Genomic DNA, 22,592 nt, shown 5'->3' with positions numbered 1-22,592 from the left:
TAGATCCTCAGAGATCTCGACACCCAGGAGCGTGAAATCGCTCACCTTCTCCTCTCTGATCCCTCTCCGAGGATTGGCATGTGCTCATTTGTCTTATCCTTCCTGAAGTCTGCAGTCAGCTCTTTGGTCTTACTAATGTTGAGTGCAAGGTTGTTGCTGTGACAGCATTCAACAAGCTGGTATACCTTTCCCTTGTACACCCTCTTGCTGCTATTTGAGATTCTGCCATTAATGGTTGTATCATCAGCAAATTTAGAGATGGCACTTGAGCTATGCTTAGCCACACATTCATGTGTGTAGAGAGAGTAGCAGTAGTGTAATAATGTAGGCCTCTGTTAGTCTTGGTATACCATGGATTTGCACCTTTGAGAGTTTCCAGGGCGCAAGCCCGGGCAAGGTTTTTTTTATGGAAGACTGGCAGTTGCCCAAGCTGCAAGTGTCCCCTCTCCATGCAACCGATGTTGTCCAAGGGAAGGGCATCAGGACCCATACAGCTTGGCACCGGTGTCGTCGCAGAGCAATGTGTGGTTAGGTGCCTTGCTCAACGACACACACGCAGCCTCAGCCAAGGTTCGAACTAGTGACCTACAGTTCACTAGACGAACACCTTAACACCGTAGAGAGAGTAGAGCAGTGGGTTAAGCATCCTTCATTGCGTGTCAGTGAAATGGAGATATTATTACCAATCCGCAAAGATTGTAGTCTTCCAGTTAGGGAATTGAGGATACAGTTGCAAAGGGAAGTATTGATGCCCAAGTTTTGTAGCTTCTGAGAGGAAACCAGAGCACTGAGAGGAAAGCCACGCATTCCATAGGAAGGACACATAAACATCAAATTCTTCATCTCACATTCTTCTTTGTCTTAGTTGTTTTCACCACTTGTCTTAAGCAAATCACCATTATCATAAACAACAGATTCTGCAGATGCTGGAAACCCAAAGCAACACAGACAAAATGCAGGAGGAACTCAGCAGGTCAGGCAGCATCTATGGAGAGGAATAAACATCTGATATTTCAGGCCTTTATCAGGACTGGAGAGGAAGGGAGAAGGATGTCAGAATAAGAAGGTGGGGGGCAAGAAAGGAGCACAAGCTGGAAGGTGATAGGTGAGACCAGGTGGGTGGGGGAGGCTGGGAGGTGATAAGTGGAAATGGCAAAGAGCTGGAGACGAAGGAATTTTTTATGAGAGGAGAATGGATCCTGGGAGAGAGGGATATCTCTAATATCAGTCAATTTCTTTCCCTTCCCAGAAAATGGTAACACATCTAATGTAAATTACTGGAACTAATAAACTGTAACCTGCAATATGAATTGTATATTAGGTACCTCCTGAACCTAATAAAGTAGCCACTGAGTGTATGTTTCCACTGTTGTGTAGCTGTTAGCACAACACTATTGCAGCTCAGGGGGTCAGAATTCAAAGTTCAATCCTCCCTGTGGAATGTGTAGCTTTTTGCTGGGTACCCTGGTTTCCTCTCTCAGTCCAAAGACGTACTGGGTAGGTTAATTGGTCATTGAAAATTGTCCCATGATTTAGGTTGGGGTAAATCGGAGTGGTCAGGGTCGTGGGGCAGTGCGGCTCAAAGGACCAGAATGACCTATTCTGTGCTATATCTAAGTAAAATAAAATTTTTTATTTAAACTTTAGAGTCAGAATCAGGTTTATTACTGCTGGCATACTGTATGTTATGAAATTTGTTTTGTGTTGGCGGTACAGTACAACATACAAAACAATTACTGTAAAATAAATAAGTAGTGCTAAAGAAGAATAATGAGGTAGTGTTGATGGGTTCATGGACCATTCTGAAATCCAATAGCAGAGGGAAAGAAGCTGTTCTTTAAATGCTGAGCATGGGTGTTTGGGTCTTCAGGCTCCTGTAGCTCCTTCGCGATGATAGTAACGAAAAGTGGGCACGTCCTGGATGGGAACGGTCCTTGGTGTTTAAATGTTATAACTAAGCCTTAATCTGCCCAAAGCTCACAGTTCTATACCAGAAATGCCAACCATCCCTCTCCCTTCACTGATGCTTCCTGACCTTCTGAATTCCTCCAGTAGTGTCCTTTTGCTCCAGATTACTGCATCTACAACCTGTAGCTTTCAGAAACATCATATGCACTGTCATCTTTTTCAGGTTTGCTGCAGTTTTCTACTGGGCCACCACCTGATACAGATGTAATCATCCCTCCCGCACTTTCCGTGCCAAGCATTACTGTGAAGGAGGAAATCGGTTCAATCAGACTGCTCGTAGTCCGTGCACAGGGGCTTCTGGGTAATGTTGTTGTGGGATATCAAACTGTTCCTCTGACAGCTGCCAGCCCATCTGATTACCAAGTAAGCAATAATATTTTTTGTTTGGAACATGAAACATAGAACAGTACAGACATTACAGGCCCTTCAGCGGAAAATATTGAGCTGACATTTTAACCTACTCTAAGATCAATCTAACTCTTTCCTCCCTCAGAGCTTTCCATTTTTTGTTCATCCATATGTCTATCTAAGTTTCTTTAAATGTCCCTAATGTATCTGCCTCTACCACCAGCATCGATAACGTGTTCCACACACTCAACACTCTGTTTTTAAAAAAAACTTACCTTTGACATTCTCCCCATACTATCCTCCAATTACCTTAAAATTAGGCCTCCATCCTGGGAAAACGTCTCCGGCTGCTCACTTGATCTATGTCTCTTATTATCTTCTACACCTTTATCAAGTCATCTCCCATCCTCCTTCGCTCCAAAGAGAAAAACCCTAGCTTGCTCAACCTATCCTCATAAGACATGTCTCTAATCTAAGCAGAGTCCTGGTAAATCTCCTCTGCACCCTCCCTAATCTAAGCAGATCCTTGTAAATCTCCTCTACACTCTCTCTAACCTAAGCAGTCCTGGTAAATCTCCTCTGCACTCTCTCTAACCTAAGCAGTCCTGGTAAATCTCCTCTGCACTCTCTCTAACCTAAGCAGTCCTGGTAAATCTCCTCTGCACTCTCTCTAATCTTAGCAGAGTCCTGGTAAATCTCCTCTGCACTCTCTCTAACCTAAGCAGAGTCCTAGTAAATCTCTTCTGCACCCTCTCTGATCCAGGCAGTACCCTGGTAAATCTCTTCTGCACTCTCTCTAATCTAAGCAGAGTCCTGGTAAATCTCCTCTGCACCCTCTCTGCAGCTTCCACAGTCTTTCTATAAAGAGGTGACCAGAACTGAACACAATATTCCAAGTGTGCTCTAAAGGTGGGATCCTTCTTATCTAGTTTTACTTAGCTGGACAAATCATGTTACTAACAAATTTCCCAGAGCCATACACATTGTGCTGTAGCTGCAAAGCTCCTGAGCATTGAAAATGATCCATCCCACCTGTCCAACAATCTCTCTGACCCCTTACCATCTGGAAGGAGACACCATAACATTAGGATAAAAACTGTTAGGACAGGGTAACAGTTTCTTCCCCCAGGCCGTCAGACGACTGAACAGCCTGTCACCACCCAGGACTCATTACGCATGACTTAGCGGTAGGATTATATTGCTTACTTTTTACTTGTGTCGTAAATGCACCTTATTATTTGTGGTAATATTATTTTATGTGTTGTGTGTGAGTTATATGTACTGTGTTGTGCACCTTGGTCCTGAGGAATGTTGTTCTGATTGGGTGGTATACATATGTACTGTTGAATGACAAACAGAACTTCAAAGGTTAACTTTGTTGAAGCATGCATGTACAGTACAACTCTGATATTTGTCTACTCCAGATAGCCACTAAATAGAGAGAACACGGGTGCTAATGAAAGAAAAGTCATCAACCCCACCCCCGCATGAGAAAGAAAGGAAACAAAAGTAACAGACCCCAAAAACCCCCTCCCCCACAGCAAAAAACAGCGATAATGACAATCACTAACCCCTCACTCGTAAAAAAGAACAGTGATAGGATCATCAAACCCCAGCTCACCCTCTTTTACACAAAAATTAACAGATCACCCACCCTCCAATCGACCACAAGATAGAGAACACTGAAACACTGCAGGAAACCAATATAAAGTACTGTAGCGGTGTGCTACATGCAGCACTAAAATTATGACACGGAGTCGGTAACTGCAGTCGAAGGAAAAAACTTTATTCGAAATACTCAGCCTCACTTTTAAGCCTCCCTCAACCTGCCCCCCGTGGCGCAGAGGCTCCAAAGCTCTGTGCTCGCAAACCCCCGTAGGCTATCTAATTGTGAGCCGGTTTGGATGTGCCAGGAAATGGGTCGCCACATAACCCCCCCCCCCAGAACCGGCGATACACCCCCCAATGTCCACAGTCTGGGCCAGAACCTGCTTGGGAGGTCGGCCTCTGCGCCGAGGTGCCGGAAACTCGGTTGGTTGCGCCAGGTCCACATGGGCCGGTTTGAGGCGGTCCACCGTGAAAACCTCCTCTTTCCCCCCAACGTCCAGCACGAACGTGGACCCGTTGTTCCGGAGCACCATAAACGGCCCCTCGTATGGCCGCTGCAGAGGTGGCCGATGCCCGCCCCTTCGTACAAACACAAACTTACAGTTCTGCAGGTCTTTGGGTACGCAGGTCGGGTTCCGCCCGTGCTGTGAAGTGGGTATGGGGGCCAGGTTACCAAGCTTCTCGCGTAGTCTGTCCAGGACTGCTGCGGGTTCTTCCTCTTGCCCCCTTGGGGCTGGTAGGAACTCCCGGGGACGACCAGGGGCGCGCCGTATACCCACTCGGCCGACGAGGCGTGCAGGTCGTCCTTGGGTGCTGTGCGGATGCCGAGTAGGACCCAGTGAAGCTCGTCCGCCCAGTTGGCTCCTCGCAGGCGGGCCATGAGGGCCGACTTCAGGTGACGGTGGAAACGCTCCACTAGCCCGTTCAACTGTGGGTGGTAGGCAGTTGTGTGGTGCAGCTGAGTCCCCAAAAGGCTGGCCATAGCTGACCACAGGCTGGAGGTGAACTAGGCGCCTCTGTCGGAGGTAATGTGGGCCGGTACACCAAAGCGAGATATCCAGGTGGTGATCAGGGCTCGGGCGCAAGATTCGGAGGTGGTGTCGGTGAGCGGGACCGCCTCTGGCCATCTTGTGAACCGGTCCACGATAGTCAGGAGGTGCTGCGCTCCGTGCGACACTGGCAGGGGGCCCACGATATCCACATGAATGTGGTCGAAACGCCGGTGGGCGGGATGGAATTGCTGCGGTGGGGCTTTGGTGTGCCGCTGCACCTTGGCCGTCTGGCAGTGCATGCACGTTTTGGCCCATTCACTGACCTGTTTGCGGAGTCCGTGCCAAACGAACCTGCTGGAAACCATCCGGACAGTCGTCCGGATGGAGGGATGCGCCAAGTTATGAATGGAGTTGAAAACACGGCGCCGCCAGGCTGTCGGGACGACTGGACGGGGCTGGCTGGTGGCGACGTCACAGAGTAGGGTCCTCTCACCTGGGCCTACGGGGAGGTCCTGGAGCTGCAAACCGGAGACTGCGGTTCTGTAACTCGGAATCTCCTCATCTGCCTGCTGTGCCTCTGCCAGTGCCTCAAAGTCTACCCCTTGGGAAAGGGCATGAACGGTAGGGCGAGAGGGCGCATCTGCCACGACATTGTCCTTACCCGAGACGTGCCGGACATCCATCGTGTATTCAGAGATGTAGGACAGGTGGCATTGCTGGCGGGACGACCAGGGGTTGGAAGCTTTCGTAAACGCAAAGGTAAGCGGTTTGTGGTCCGTGAACGCGGTGAAGGGCCGACCTTCTAGGAAGTACCTGAAATGCCGGATTGCCAGGTAGAGCACCAACAGTTCCCGGTCGAAAGCACTGTACTTGAGCTCGGGTGGCCGCAGGTGTTTGCTGAAAAACGCCAGGGGTTGCCAGCGACCTGCGATGAGTTGCTCCAGCACCCCACCGACTGCCGTGTTAGATGCGTCCACTGTGAGGGCGGTAGGGGCGTCCATTCTGGGATGTACTAGCATTGCGGCGTTTGCCAAAGCTTCCTTCGTTTGAACGAAAGCGGCGGCAGACTCCTCGTCCCAGGTAATGTCCTTGCTCGGACCTGACATCAGGGCGAACAGGGGGCGCATGATCCGGGCAGCTGAAGGGAGGAAGCGGTGGTAGAAATTGACCATACCTACGAATTCCTGAAGGCCTTTGATCGTGGTGGATCGAGGGAAGTGGCGGACCGCATCTACCTTAGTGGGCAGAGGGGTTGCCCCGTCTTTAGTAATCCTGTGGCCCAGGAAGTCAATGGTATCGAGTCCGAACTGGCATTTGGCGGGGTTGATTGTAAGACCGTACTCACTCAGTCGGGCGCAGAGTTGACGGAGGTGGGACAGATGCTCCTGATGACTGCTGCTGGCTATGGGGATGTCGTCCAAATAGATGAATGCGAAGTCCAGGTCCCGTCCCACCGCGTCCATTAACTGCTGGAATGTCTGTGCGGCATTCTTCAGGCCGAACGGCATGCGGAGGAACTCGAAAAGGCCAAACGGGGTGATGAGAGCCGTTTTGGGGACGTCGTCAGGATGCATCGGGATTTGATGGTACCCTTGGACGAGGTCTACCTTGGAGAAGATCCGTGCGCTGTGCAGGTTTGCTGCAAAGTCCTGAATGTGTGGCACAGGGTAGCGGTCCGGTGTGGTAGCCTAGTTCAGCCTGCGGTAGTCGCCGCACGGTCTCCAGCCTCCCGTCGCTTTGGGCACCATGTGCAGGGGGGAGGCCCATGGGCTGTCGGACTGCCGGATGATCCCCAATTCCTCCATCCTCTGGAACACCTCCTTCGCCAGTCGGAGCTTGTCCGGGGGAAGCCGCCAAGCGCTGGCGTGGAGGGGTGGTCCCTGGGTCGGGATGTGGTGCTGTACGCCGTGTCGGGGCATGGCCGCTGTGAACTGCGGTGCCAGAACCGATGGGAAATCCGCCAGGACCCTGGTGAAGTCGTTGTCGGACAGCGTGATGGAGCCGAGGTGAGGGGCTGGCAACTGGGCTGCACCCAGGGAGAACGTCTGAAAGGTCTCGGCGTGTACCAGCCTCTTCCTGGGCAGGTCGACCAGTAGGCTGTGAGCCCGCAAAAAATCCGCACCCAGAAGCGGTTGAGCTACGGCGGCCAGTGTAAAGTCCCACGTGAACTGGCTGGAGCCGAACTGTAGCTGCACCTGATGGGTGCCATAGGTCCTTACTGTGCTGCCGTTCACGGTCCTCAGGGGGGGCCCTGGTGCCCTGCTGCGGGTGTCGTAACTCGTCGGAGGTAAAACGCTGATCTCGGCACCAGTGTCGACCAAAAACCGGTGTCCCGACCTTCTGTCCCACACATACAGGAGGCTATCCCAATGGCCAGCCGCCGTAGCCATCAGCAGCGGCTGGCCCTGGCGTTTCCCGGGAACTTGCAGGGCGGGCGACAATGGCGGGCTTCTGCGCCCCACCACTGGTGGTAGAAGCACCAGTGTTCATTGGGCCGGGGGTTGGCAGGCTCTGCGGCCGGGCCTGGACTGGTTTGCTGCTGGGAGCGTGGCTGGGAGATCTCTGCGATGGACGCCCCGCTCACCTTTTTGGCGTTCCACAGCAAGTCTGCCCGGGCTGCCACCTTCCGGGGGTCACTGAAATCCGCGTCGGACAGCAGCAGGCGTATGTCCTCGGGCAGCTGCTCCAGGAATGCATGCTCAAACATGAGGCAGGGTGTGTGTCCGTCGGCCAGAGACAACATCTCATTCATTAAAGCCGATGGAGGTCTGTCGCCCAGGCCATCCAGGTGCAGTAAACGGGCAGCCCGCTCGCGCCGTGGGAGTCTGAAAGTCCTGAGGAGCAGGGCTTTGAATTCCGTGTACTTGTCGTCTGCCGGGGGCGACTGTACGAACTCCGCGACCTGGGCCGCTGTGTCCTGATCGAGGGAGCTCACCACGAAGTAGTAGCGGGTGTCTTCTGAGGTGATCTGGCGAACGTGGAATTGGGCTTCGGCTTGCTGGAACCATAGGTTCGGTTGCTGTGTCCAGAAACCCGGCAGTTTCAACGAAACTGCATGAACAGAGGCGGCGTCGGTCATTTCTGGTCCAAAAATCGTTTGGACCTTCGGGGTCACCAATTGTAGCGGTGTGCTACACGCAGCGCTAAAATTACGACACGGAGTCAGTAACTGCAGTCAAAGGAAAAAACTTTATTCGAAATCCTCAGCCTCACTTTTAAGCCTCCCTCAACCTGCCCCCCGTGGCGCAGAGGCTCCAAAGCTCTGTGCTCGCAAACCCCCGTAGGCTATCTAATTGTGAGCCGGTTCGGATGTGCTAGGAAATGGTCGCCACAGTACTGTCCAATAACCACATGAATCTCAGAATATTGGAAACACTTCCTCTTGTGTATGAGGAGAACAGCTGCATGAACTCAGTCCTTCTGTAAAGAGTGACCGTCGAGCCGGGTCCTAACGCCACCGACCTGGGGCCAGACACGCCAATCTGAACTTGAACCTGAACATTGTATGCATGCTACCTCGACAATGTCATTGCAACAGGATACAACGTCACCGAAGTGTGGCTCTTACCTTGCATTTTACATGATCTTCAATGGAAGAGGAAACTCTATCCATTGTGGCAAACGGCTCATGGCAAGGAATGTGCAAGTGTTGCGATTGTGTGATGGTAATGAGCTTCACTAATTTTCTTAATTGTCTGCTTTGTCAAAATATTAAGTCATTTCTAGTCTACAGTTTCCTGGAGATCTGAACCTGGTGACATCTCAGCCAAGTGGCCTTTCTCCATGTTGGCCTTTTATAAGCATCTTTTTGCTACGAATATTTGGCTGAGTGACAGGTGCCAGCAGCCTAGCCATCACCAACTGACATCAGAACCTGTATACATAGAGCTGATTCTTGGACCGTCAGGCAAGAATGGATTCATTCATCAGACAATAAAATGAAAAAAAAAGTCCCATTTGATTACCAGCAGTAGTTGCCCTAAGTATTACCGGTATTAGCATTTTCTTTTTTTTAAAGGCAAATCCATGCTTTCAAGTGGATAATAGATATTCATTGATCCCAAAGGAAATTACAGTGTCACAGTAGCATTACAAATGCACAGATATACTAACATACAATTATTAGATGAAAAGTAAAAAAGAATAAAGGATGAGTTACTTCAAACAGTCTTAACAGTCTGGGTCAACACTTCCCTGGCTATAGGTTGACTCATTATGCAGCCTAATGGCCGAGGGTAAGAATGACCTCAGATAGCGATCTTTGGAGCAGCACAGTTGTCTTGCTCTGTTATTAAAAGGGCTCCTCTGTTCAGCCAAGGTGGCATGTAGAGAGTGAGAAATGTTGTCTAGAATTGCCAGGATTTTCTGGAGGGTCTTTTGTTCTACCACAGCCTCCAGTGTGTCCAGTTTGACTCCTATAAGAGAGCCAGCTTTACTAATCAGTTTATTGAGCCAGTTGGCTTCACCCGTGTTGATGCTATTACCCTAGCACACCACTGCATTGAAGATTGTACTGGCGACAACAGACTGGTAGAACGTGTAAAAGAGAAGATGAAATGAGCCTTGGCCAGGCCAAACATTAGCGCCCCAATTCACATTGCCTTAGCTGTTGTCCGTATTGAACTATTTGTGCTGGTTAGTGAATGGACATGGGCATTTTCTAATTTGTATGTCTGAAGTTTCTCCTTAAAAACTGAATCTCGTTTCACTGTTTTCAGATGAAACTGGGCATTTTTAAAAATCAGTTTACCATCACTTTATGATAACATTTGTTGCCTTCTATGTGTAATTCCATTTTTTTTAAAGTTCCTATACAACAAATGATCTGAATCTCAATCAGTTTTATTATTGTCACTGATTAATATGAAGTGAAATTTGTTTCAATGCTGCTGTGCAGTGCAAAGACATAACAAGTGATCATGGTGGATAGAACATAGCGATCCATAGAACAGTTCAAGCCCTTCAGCTCACAATGTTATGCCAATTTACTCTAAGATCAATCTATCTTCCTCTCTACATAGTCCTCCAATTTTCTAACATTCATGTGCTTGTCTAAGAGTTTCTTAAGTGCCCCTAATGTACTTGACTCAGCCACCACCCTGGCAGGCTAATTCCACGCATCCACTATTCTCTACATAAGGTACTTAACTCTGACATTCCTCCCACCTATACTTCCCTCCAATCACCTCAAAATTATACCCCCTAGTTTTAGCTAGTTCCACCCTGGGAAAAAGTCTCTGGCCGTCTACTTGATCCATACTTCGTTTTATCTTGTTTATCTCTATCAAGTGTCTTCTCCTTCTTCACCCCAAAGAGAAAACCCCTAGCTCAGTCAGCTTACTGTTCCTTTATTAGACATGCCCTCTAGACCAGGCAGTGTCATAGTTAAATATCCCTTGCACCCTCTCTAAAGCTTCCATATCCTTCCCATAATAAGGTGACCAGAACTGAACACAACATTCCACGTGCAGTCTAACCAGAGTTTTTATAGAACTGTAACACTACCTTGCTGGCTCTTGAACTCATTCGCCTGACTAATGAATGCCAATGTACCATATGCCATTTTAACAATCCGATCAACATATTTCTAACTAAATATAACATGCCAGTATATCAGTGCCTCCCAAATCAACAAGAATATGGAAACATTGCCCCCCCCTCCAACAAACAGGAGCCCCCCCAAATCACCTACCATTCTGCCTTGGAAATATACTCAGTAACCACTTTATTAGGTACACCTGTACGGCTGCCCATTAATGCAAATATCTGATCAGCCAATCATGTGGCAGCAACTCAATACATAAAAGCATGTTGACATGGTCAAGAGGTTCAGTTGTTGTTCAGGCCAAACATCAGAATGAGGAAAAAATGTGATCTCAGTGACCTTGACCGTGGAATGTTTGCTGGTGCCAGATGGGGTGATTTGAGTATCTCAGAACAGCTGATCTCCTGCGATTTTCACAATCAACAGTCTAGAGTTTGCAGAGAATGATGCAGAATAACAAAAGTCATCCAGCGAGCGGTAGTTCTGTGGGTGAAAAATGCCTTATTAATGAGGGAGGACAGAAGAGAATGGCTAGACTGGTTCAAGCTGACGGAGGCAACAAAACTTAAATAAACACAGAAGAGATTCAGCAGATTCTGAAAAATGAGCAACACACACACACACACACACACACACACACACACACACACAATGCTGGAGGAATTCAGCGGGTTAGACAGAGTCTGTGGAGATGAATAAACAGATGGTATTTCAGGCTGTTCAAGGAGCAGTGTCCCAGAAAGGCAGCATCTATTATTAATGACCTCCAGCACCCAGGGCATGCCCTTTTCTCACTGTCAGCATCAGGTGGGAGGTACAGAAGCCTGAAGACACATGAAGCTTCATGAGACATGCCAATGATAATAAATAGGATTCTGATTCTGATTTTGATTCCGAAATCCTTGTTCAGGACTGGAAAGGAAGGGAGAAGATGCCAGAATAAAAAGGTGGGGGTAGGGGAAAGAGGACAAGGTTGATAGGTAAAGCCAGGAGGCTGGAAAAGGTCAAGGGCTGGAGAAGAAGGAATCTGATAGGAGAGGAGAGTGGATCATAGGAGAATGGGAAGGAGGAGGGGCACCAAGGGGAGATGATAGGTCGGGGAAAAGAGGTTAGGAGCCAGAGTGGGGAATAGAAGAAGAGGGAAGGGAGAGCGGAAAATGAAAAAATAAATACTGGAAGGAGAAATCGATGTTCATATGATTATGATGTTGTTGTACATTTCTAACCTGCTAATACATTTAAATTGTTTTCTAGGATACATCAGGCACTCTACAGTTCAAACCTGGAGAGCAGTATAAATACGTCATTGTAAATATCACAGACGATTCTGTTCCAGAACTGCCCAGCAGCTTCAAAGTGGTACTATTGAACTCAGAGAAAAGTGAGGACCAATATGACATTTTCAGCAATGTAACAAAGAGCATTTAACTACTTCCTTGATCTTAAAAAAATTAACATTTCTTTTTCAATAGCAAATGAGAGATTAAGGCAAATTACATGTTTGAGATTTCTGCGATAGTTTGCTAGGATAAAGGCTCATGAATTTCCTCTTAGTGAGTTCAGTGGTTCAATTTGATATCAGAGAATGTATTCAGTATAAAACCTGAAATTCTCACTCTTCACTGACATACATGAAACAAGAAATCCCAAAGAATGAATGATGGAAACTTCAGAACCCTCCTCCTATCACACAAGCTTCAGTAAAAGCATCAACCGCACCCCACCCACCATGCAAGTGATAGCAAAAGCCCCCCAAAGAGACCTTGATCCAGAGTGTATCAAAAACTACAGTACATAGTCCAGCACTCTGGTATCGCAGACAGACTCGGTCCCCCCATCGAGGGAGAGAGAGGTTGTTCCTGCAACAATGAGAGCAGACCAGCGACGCACTGTTTCCATGTTACAGTCTTTGTTGTACCTCATTACGCTGAAGTTAGATGTAATGTGGCAGTTTGTCATTTCATTTTGTCCAGTCTATATAAGTTTGAGTGGATTTCTGCTATCTGAAATCAAATTCAGGTGCTTGCATGTGGCACATTTGTTCTCTTTGAGTTGTGTTACATCCATCCCTTTGGGGGCAAGCAACTTTCCAGCCCAATATTTACCCACCCGAGCTGTAAATCTATCCGAGCTAATGGAGGAAAAAAGTTGCTGCCGACTCTTTATCATTCAAAAAAGTTTCTGCCTGATATTTCAGCAAAATAATTTATTTGTTTTCTCAGTCTCATTGGCTTACCTGTGTTTTTTTTTGTGTCTGTGAATTTGCTGTGTTTCTTTCTGAAGTGGCTGAGCCATTTGGCACCAGCAGTAGTGGAGATGGTGAAGTGGAGTTTGTCCTTCCAGAGTTCCATGTGCACGGTAAGAACCTTCTGTCTTTCATGTATTCACTTGGTCTCCTTTCATTTGCAGTGTACACTTTGCTCCTGACACCAGTGAGGTGCTTGGACCTGATGTCCTCTCTTGTCTTTTGAATAGGGATCTGATTACAGTATCTAGTCATGAGTTTACTTTGGTCTTACAAGTCTCTGCTATTAAATTTCATAAAACATAGGATATTAGAGCCACAATACAGGCCTTTCAGCTCACGATATTGTGCTGATCTTTTAACATATTCTACCATCAGTCTAACTCTTCCCTCATACAGAGCCTCCATTTTCTTATCATCTTTATTCAGAGAGACAGGCCCCTCTGGTGCTTTGAACCGTGCCAGCAACCTCCGATTTAACTGAGCCTATTTACAGTGACTAATTAACCTACTAACCGGCATGTCTTTTGATTGTGAGGAAGTCAGAGCAGCTGGGGAAAACCCAGGCATTCCACGGGGAAGACATACAATCTCCTTACAGGCTGAACGCTTAAATCTGATGCCCTGAGCAGTAATAGCAGTGTTCTGACTACTACACTACCATGGCACTAACCTAAGAGTTTCTTAAACGTCCCTTCTGTATCTGCCTCTTCCACCACCCCTGGCAGGGCATTGCAGGTCCCCACCACTCATTATGTAAAAACAAACTCCCTTCTGACATTCCCCTATGCTTTACAACATCTAAAAAATTTTCCGTTTAAAACTTGTTGCTCAGTTGTCAAATACTGACCATCAATTGTCTGATGTCCTGTCACCTGTCTCAAAGAGTGATAGTTCTTAGAGAATCCTTTGTAGGTATCTAAAATACTCTCAGTGGCCACTTTGTTTCATGCCTCCTGTACCTAATAACGTGGCCGCCTCTGTATGTTCATGGGCTTCTGCTACTCCAGGCCATCTAGTTCAAGGTTCGACATGTTGTACACTCATAGATGCTCCTCTGAGCAGTTCTGGGCCTCTTATCTAAGAAAAGGTATGCTGGCATTGGAGAAAGTTCACAAGAAGTCCACAAGAATGATTCTGGGTTTTTTCAATAATGGCAAATAATTTAATTTATATATATTCTTTATATCATTATCAACTCTTATACCTAAATACTTTATACCATTTATCGGCCATCTAAATTGAGTTATTAATCGACATTGACTATAATCTCCTTTAGTAAGGGGTAGAATTTCACTTTTATCCCAATTTATTTTGTACCCTGATATTTTCCCATATTCTTCCAATCTAGAAGATAATTTATGCAACAAATTCAATGGGTTAGTTAGATAAATCAGAACATCATCAGCAAATAAGTTAATCTTATATCCCTCCTGATTAACTCTGAAACCCATAATATCTGAGTCAGTTCTAATTAATTCAGCTAATGGTTCTATCGCCAACACAAATAAAGCAGGTGATAATGGACAACCTTGTCTAGTTGACCTTGTTAACTGAAATGATGTTGAAATTTGGCCATTTGTCACCACTTTAGCTTTGGGGTTAGTATTTAAGGTTTTAATCCATTTTATAAAAGATACTCCTAATCCATATTTTTCCAATACCTTGAATAAAAAATCCCATTCCAATCTATCAAATGCTTTTTCTGCATCCAAAGCAACTGCCACACTCATTTCTTCCCTCTTTTGTAATATATATTACACCATAAAAAATAAATAGATTAAACTCAAATTTATCTGATCAATGTTTTCGATGTGATCAAGAAATTGGTACTTTTTTACACTCTACTTGGTCTTGTTTTAAAATTCAACCTTTTTGGACAAATTTAAGAGTTTTACTGGAACAAATTATTGGAATACAACTTCCACATAATCCAACTTTATTTTTACTAGGCGATATTGAAGGGATGAAATCGAAATCCAAATTGAACAAATATCAGAAAGGATTCCTAAAAATTGCATTGGTAGTAGCCAAAAAGGCTATTGCAGTTACTTGGAAATCGGATTCATACTTAAGTATAGATCGTTGGAAGAATGAAATTTTTAGCTGCATTCCACTTGAAAAAATTACTTATAATTTAAGAGATAAATATGAAATATTTCTGAAAATTTGGTGCCCTTATTTACAAAAAATAGGATTAAATATATAGGTGCTCTGAAGATAAAATTATTGGTTATCTGGGGAAAGAAATAAATATATATACTAAAGCTATTATGAACTCCATGGAGCATGTGGGGATCTTCCGAAATCCAGGCATTCTTTCTTTCTTTCTTTCTTTTTTCTTTTTTTTTTCTGTAGGGATATGTTAGGGGGGAGGGTTGATATTTTTTTTTCTTTCTGTAACCTATTTGAAAATTCAATTAAATTTTTTTTTAAAAAGAATGATTCTGGGAATGAAAGGGTTGATATATGAGGAGCATTTGATGGTTCTGGGCCTGTACTCACTGGAGTTGAGAAGAATGAAGGGAGGTCTCATTGAAACCTGTTGAATATTAAAAGACCGGGATAGAATGGATGTGGAGAGAATGTTTCCTGTACTGGGTGAGTCTAGGATGAGAAGCCATAGACTCAGAATAGAGAGATGTCTATTTAGAATAGAAAAGGGGATGAGTTTCTTTAGCCAGAGGGTGGTGAATCTGTGGAACTTATTGCCATAGACAGCTGTGAAGGCCAAGCCATTGGAAATATTTAGAGGTTGATAGGTTCTAGATTAGTCAGGGTGTCAAAGATTATGGGGTGAAGGCAGTAGAATGGGATCGAGAAGGTTAATAAATCAGACATGATAGAAGTCAGAGCAGACTTGATGGGCCGAATAGCCTAACTCTACTCTTATATCTTATGGTCTCATTAACGAGGCATTTTTATCCATGGACCTGCTGCTCTCTGGATGTTCTTTTTTGCTTTTCACACCATTCTCTATAAACTCCAAAACTGTAGTGTGTGAAAATCCCAGAATATCAGCAGTTTCTGACACACAAACCACCCCATCAGGCACCAACAATCATTCCAAAGTCAATTAGATCACATTTCTTCCTTATTCTGTGTCTGTTCTGAACAACAACTGAACCTGCACTGAGTTGCTGCCACATGATTGGCTGATTTGAAATGTGAATTAATGGGCAGGTGTACCTATTAAAGTGGCCACTGGGCGTTAATTGAAATTTCAGATACATACTTTATTTTCTTAGAAAGTAGATGGTAATGAAGTGATTTTCAGCAAACTGAAATGAAGCTTTCTGAAAACCACATTGTCATTGGAGGTTTTGGGGCCACGTGGGTAATCCCCCTCCCTCACACGTTCGAGGTTGTAGTTAGAGTTAGTGAGTTGTGGGTTTGCTGTGTTGGCATAAGCAGCATGGTGGGACTGGGCTGCCTCCACGACCATCATCACTGACGAACTACTGATTGAGGTATAGGGTGGAATAGGCATTTCCAGCCCTTCGAGCCATGCTGCCCAGCAACCCCTAATTTAACCCTAGCTTAATCACAGGATAATTTACAATGATCAATTAACCTACTAATTGGTACGTCTTTGGCCTGTGGGAGGAAACCGGAGCACCTGTAATGCTGAATTAGGTTTGCGGGTCTGGCAAATGAGACAGAATACACTGACTGCGGATAAGTATATTGATCATTTATTTACAAACAGTCAAAATGTTACCCTCGTTACAGAAACTACAAAACTGAATGTTCAACAAACAAACTTTCAACAAATATACTTAGATAAAAGTGCGCCCAGACCATACCTTCCCAATGGTCATGTGCACTGCTTGGCTTGAGATAGCAAGCCCCTTACGTGTGCCTTTTAGAATATTTGAAACTGGACACCAGGCAGCTGACCAATGGGAAAGGCAGCTGCAATTTCTAAACTAACCATTCATGGCAAAGTGAAGTTTGACAATCAGAGTAAGCCATGCATCCCTCCCCCCTGCAGAACACTTCACCACTTGGAAGTTGCAAATATGATGACCGAACCCTCAGACTAGTATGACTCCTGTGAACTCCCTAAGTTACATATAAAACACAAGAGTGCAATACCCAGTACTGTAAACCCAGTAGTCACCCTGTATACTACAGTCATCCACCAGCCTCCTGTGCCCCAAAAGTTCACCAGCTCCACCCTGGAGTGTAATGGCTAAGGAGCTGGTTCCCCACTTAATCTTATACAGCTGACTCTCAGATCCGATCCGAGTGATGTTCCCCGACCTGTCAGGAATGTAGGTACAACATTCTCGACCAATAACAGCCCAAGTGCCACCTTCCTTTGTGAGCAGGTAATCTAATGCCATTGAAGTCAGTTCCCAGGACAGCCTGGCCACACCATGCTGAGAAGGGGTATCATTCAAAACCTTCCTTCCTTTATGATTGCCCTCTTACTGACCAGCATGGGCAAGGTGCTTATCCAGGGCATTGGGGTGGCAGACATACAATACTACATAATCAGCCTCACCACCCTGTGGGAACCACGTGTAGGCTTAGGAAATGCATATCCATTAAGTTCCGTTCAGCATCCAGCAACTGCCCACCTTCACACCACCATCTGGCAGAGACACAGCCATCGCAGGATACTGTTCCTGTTCACACTTGCCATAAACCTTGCACCTTGTACCTGTACTCAGTATACCACCTTCACCCATTCTGTCAGGCAGGGAAATCACCTTAAGAGTCAGGGCAATGAAATTATACAGATAGTACGTAGAGAAATACCAGCCCTTAAAGCACTCATTCTACCAGGGATATTGAGGATCAAGTCCTTGAAGGCTGTTACCATACTCTGGGTTGAGTTTGGCTGGAATAGACTACCCCTCCCAGCTCCCCAAAAACAGAATGCCAAAACCCAAGAAGGCGGATAATATCCCCCAACAGTCTTTTCCTTGTCAAAGGAATCAATATTAGTGGCAACCCTTCCACGATGTAGTAAGGAGTCCTCACACAAATTCAGCAATCTGATCCATTGGTGTGCAAATTCAAACATGATCCCCAGGTGTGTGTCACAGGCTCTCCCACCGCAAATCCGCATCTGCCACTTCACCATTCTGTAATGCAGGGAGATTTAAATGCACTTGCTTCTGATTAGTCACTGGATATTTAGAAAAAACACTATATATTCCTAACTCTATATTCTTACTCTCTAACTTTGTTGCCCTACTCTGAGCCATCAATAGTGATTCTCTCAGAATAATACAGCGCTGACTGAGGTTCTCAAACTTATTCTTGTCATCGGTTTACACTGATAATTTACAATCACTGCAAACAGCCAGGAAGCATCCTGTTGGCTATATTCCCTTCTGGGAAAACCCAGTGATTTAAGTGTAGAAACGATGTGATGTCTCATTTCAACCCAGGCAAAATTAACTAAAATTAATTGTTACGACCAGTTTACTGGCATTCCATAACCTGTTAGTGAGGTTTCCAAAGCCCTCACTATTATCTGTCCAACTTGGGACTCATTGGGACTCAGCATCTCTCATATGGGGGGGGGGGGAAGGACTAGGGTCCTCCCCTGTAAATAACCTTTTAAAGAAAAGCATATTTGCTGAAAAAGCCACACCCTGCTCGCAGCACCAAAGTGTGACATTGAATCGGGTTCACGGGTCAGGCCAGGCAAGTGGGACAGAAAACACTGACTACGAATAAGTATATTAATAATTAATTTGTACAGTAAAAATTTGACCAAGCATTCATGTTCCCCAGGTTACAGAACTACAAAGCTGAATATTCAACAAACATACATTCAACCACAACACTTAGCTTAAAGTGTGTACAGAGCATACCTTCCCGATGGTCACGTGCACCGCTTGCTTTAAACAGAGGAGAGAGCAAGCCCCCTTCCATGTGCTATTGTATACCCGTGATATCTGAAACTGGACGCCAGGCAGCTAACCAATGAGAAGAGCAGCTGCAGTTTCTAAACTTGCCAGTCATGACAAAATGACTTTTGACAATCCGAGTAAGTCATGCTCCCCACAGGACAGACCCAGAGGAAATCCAGACAATCACTAGGAGAATGTACAAACTCCTTACAGGTAGCAGCAAGGAATGAACCTGTGTCAACTGTACTGTAAAACGTGTGCTAACCACTACACTGTTGTCCTGCCCAGATTTGATACAAATGACAAATTCTGTATATTTCAATGTACATGCGACAAATTGACCTTATATTTAATCTTTAAAACTGAGAAATTATTTTTATAAAAATTAGTCTTATGTATTCTTGAAGTGTAGTTATTTGATAAGATCAACAGGTACTTCTGTAAAATATGATTGGTTATGTTTGAAAACTCAGCTGTGGTCCAGGTGCAGGTTGACAACATTAGGCAGAATAATAGTTCATGGATCAGATGGGCTGATGTGCCTGTTTCTGTGCTGTAATGCTCTATGGTTCCTAAATCAGCTTGCAATGAAATTATTATGTAACCCTCTCACCATAGGCTCGTAATGACTTAGCTATTACTTTAAAATCAACTGAACAGCACTATAACTTGACAATGCATGAAAAAAGAAATTTTCAGTAAATAAACATATCTAAGGTAAATATGATACAGGTAAACACAAATACAAAAGTTTGAATGTGTCCTTCCAAGTAAAACAAAGGCAATTACTGTATGAACGCTGACACACCCATGCAAATTTACCACTTGCCAGGAAACAATAATTTAACTCACACCGATATAAACTTAGATAAAATTGTATTGACACAATATTTTAATCTGTGACATACAAACTAAATGAACAAGGCCTATTACAGGTATATTGGTCTATATTGTGCACATAATTGTTAGAGCTTATTGTTGCTTTCATTCGTTTACTCACAACATTGAAACAGTTTTGTGATGAAGATCCTGTTACTGGAAACAAATATTCTCACAACTTTTAAGAGAAAAATGGTCAAACTTTCTTCAACATCGGTCATGTCCTAACTAGAAGTTATCTATGCATTTTTACTGAAACCATTGTCTGCCTGAGGATTTTCCACCATCAGTATCTGTCCTTCTAAGTGGGTTCTGTGAGGGTTTCACCATGTTTTTCTCCGATGTTTGGTGTCCGTTTCCACTCACCACCTTCCTCGCCCTTCAATCCTGTGCTCTCTAGAAAATGGCTCTATCCCGATCTTTTCCTGCACACTCTCTCGAAAAAACATGAACACAAAATCTTATTTATTAGTTCAACAAACTTCACGTAATCAACTGAATTACTATTTTAAACAGTAAAAAAGAAATGTAATGCTCAGTTATATAATGTAATCAAAAGAACTCTTATTGTGTTTTGAGAAAATCTGCAGAAAATGCAATAGCCAACGGCATAATGGCATTACTAAAATAATGCATGGTCTTAAACCAGGGTATTACAATTAAAATATCATGTCTCAAATATTTTGATTTGCAGCTAGCCTTGCAATAGCTTCTGAAATCATTGTTACTATTGATGCCTCTGACGATGCGTATGGAGTGTTCCAATTCAGTAATGACTCTTTGCACACAAATACTACAGAACCTGAAGGGAGTCAGGATATAGTCTTACTACAGGTCAGTACTGATAAACATCGTAACAGAGATGCAAAATTGTGCTGAAGTATTTTATAATGATTCCAATGCCTAGCTTTAAGTGATTGTACAGTTATTACCTTCCTGCTATCAGCCTCTTGAACTGGCATGGATAACTCACTCATCTCAGCTCTGAAATTCTGGGACTCTAGCACCGATAGACTCACTTTAAAGGTCCCTACAACCTGACAACTCATATTCTCAGGATTATTTTTTTACTTGCACAATTTTGTCTCCTTTTGCTCACTGGTAATTTGTCAGTCTTTGTTTATATATAGCTTTGTATTTCTATATTTTCCTGTAAATGCCTGCAAGAAAGTGAATCTTAAGGAAGTATATGGCAACAAATAATTAATTTGATAATAAATTTTGTTTGGACTTTAACTTTGACCCTTTGTCCAGAGTTCCAGACACATTTTTTTATTAGTGCTAGTGATTTACTTCTTTAACTTCAGTGCATTGTGATTTTTATTCATGATACTCATGCTGATCACTATCAGTGAGATTTGATGTTCAAGAAAAACACTGTTCTGTCCATAATAATCTGCTATTGTGGTTTATCAGTTTTTGTGTATGCATAGAATTTTCATAAATTCCATTGTATTTCTTTATTTTTCTCTAAATGCTGTGAGTATATGAATCAGAATCAGGTTTAATATTACTGGCATATGTCATGAAATTTGTTCTTATGCAGCCAAAGTACATTGCAATGCATAATAAAATATATACATTACAATAAGTACAGTACTGTGCAAAAGTTGTAGGCACATACAGTATATATAACTAATGTGCCTGAGACTTTTGCGCAGTACTGTAGCACAAAAAATAAAATTAAATAAGGACAAAAATGGTATTATTGTTCATGGGTGCATTGTCCATTTAGAAGTCTGATGGGAGAGGGGAAGAAGTTGCTCCTGGAATGTTGAGTGTGTGTCTTAAGGCTCCTGATGGTAGCAGTGAGAAGGGGGCATCTCCTGGCTGATGGGGGCCCTTAATGATGGATGCCACCTTTTTAAGGCATCCCATTTTGAAAATGTGCTTGATGCTGGGGAGGATAGTGCCCTGTGATGGAGCTGACTGATGTTCACGACTTTCTGCAGCTTTTCCAGTGGCCTCTTCGTATCACAAGTGGCAAGGACCTAGGGATCATTAAAGAATGGATAAACCTTGGTATACGAGTCCAACAATCCTTGAAATGGGGAGGGTATTGCAGATAGACGACACCTTTAAGAAAGCAAATGGAGATCTGGCCTGTTTTAGACTGGGCATTGAATACACCAGCAGGGAGGATATGCTTCAACTTCAAATTCATCATTTGGAGCTGAGCGGAAGTTGTGGTCACCACACAATAGGAGGAGACAATAGCATTGGAGAAAGTGCAGATAAAACTTTGTTTTACTTTGATAATAAGTTTCATTTTACTTTGACTTTAATTTTGTTAAATAATTGTTCCATTAATTTAAGTAACTCTTTGACAATAATTTATTATTTGGAAGATGCCTTGTATTTGACTGAACAAGTTATTGGAATTTTCAGGTTGTCCGTGCTGGTGGTGCACTGTCTCAGGTTATTTTGTTCTGGGAGGTGGACTCTGACCCTTACAACAACCTGGTCAATATCTGTGGCAATGTCACGTTCGAAATGGGACAAACGCTGGCTGACATTGAGCTACAGGTGGCTTCGGACGATGTGCCGGAATTGGATGAACAGTTCATGATTCACATTACTGATGTCACCAAAGGACGACTGGGAATTCGAGTAAATGCCACCTTGATGGTTTTAGCCAATGACGATCCTTATGGTGTGTTCCTCTTTTCGGGAAGAACTCAACCAATCAGAGTTGAGGAGAAGGACCAGAATGTGACATTGACAGTTCAGCGACTTAATGGATTGATGGGTATCACCATAGTTACCTTCTCAACCGTGAATGACACAAGGTCGACTGGTCTGCCATATTTCATTGCTCTGGCAATGGATAAAAGTGATTATCTTGCTGTATCGGGGTCAATAATCTTTGAAGCCAATCAGACTGAAGCTAACATAACTCTTCCTATTCTGGACGATGGAGAACCTGAGAGGCCAGAGTCTGTGTTTGTCCAGTTACAGAGCGTTGCACTGCTGAGAGGGGAGCAGGACAGACCAAGTGAGTAATCTAAAATGGGTGGCTCAATTTTAGTCTAACCTTGTACCGCTCAAGTCGTTTTAAATTAATTAATTAATTAATCTGATAGGAGGAGTTACAAGGTGGTACTGGGTCCTTCCAGCCCAACAAGCTGCCCATT

At 44.4% G+C, this 22,592-nt stretch overlaps 1 protein-coding gene across 1 annotated transcript in view; it reads left to right on the top strand.

Moving 5' to 3' along the window:
- The window catches only part of adgrv1 (adhesion G protein-coupled receptor V1), a 539,532-nt gene that overhangs the window by 136,987 nt on the left and 379,953 nt on the right, over positions 1-22,592 (top strand). The window contains exons 24-28 of the mRNA XM_059969328.1: positions 2,132-2,331; positions 11,716-11,842; positions 12,745-12,819; positions 20,153-20,292; positions 21,847-22,453. Of these exons, the coding sequence (XP_059825311.1) occupies positions 2,132-2,331; positions 11,716-11,842; positions 12,745-12,819; positions 20,153-20,292; positions 21,847-22,453 (1,149 nt within the window). The remainder of the gene's footprint in view (positions 1-2,131; positions 2,332-11,715; positions 11,843-12,744; positions 12,820-20,152; positions 20,293-21,846; positions 22,454-22,592) is intronic.

Source organism: Hypanus sabinus, chromosome 5 (genome assembly GCF_030144855.1).
Source record: "Hypanus sabinus isolate sHypSab1 chromosome 5, sHypSab1.hap1, whole genome shotgun sequence".
NCBI classification, from domain to species: domain Eukaryota; kingdom Metazoa; phylum Chordata; class Chondrichthyes; order Myliobatiformes; family Dasyatidae; genus Hypanus; species Hypanus sabinus.
Note: the sequence above shows the minus strand (reverse complement) of the source record. Positions and strands in the feature narration are given on the sequence as shown.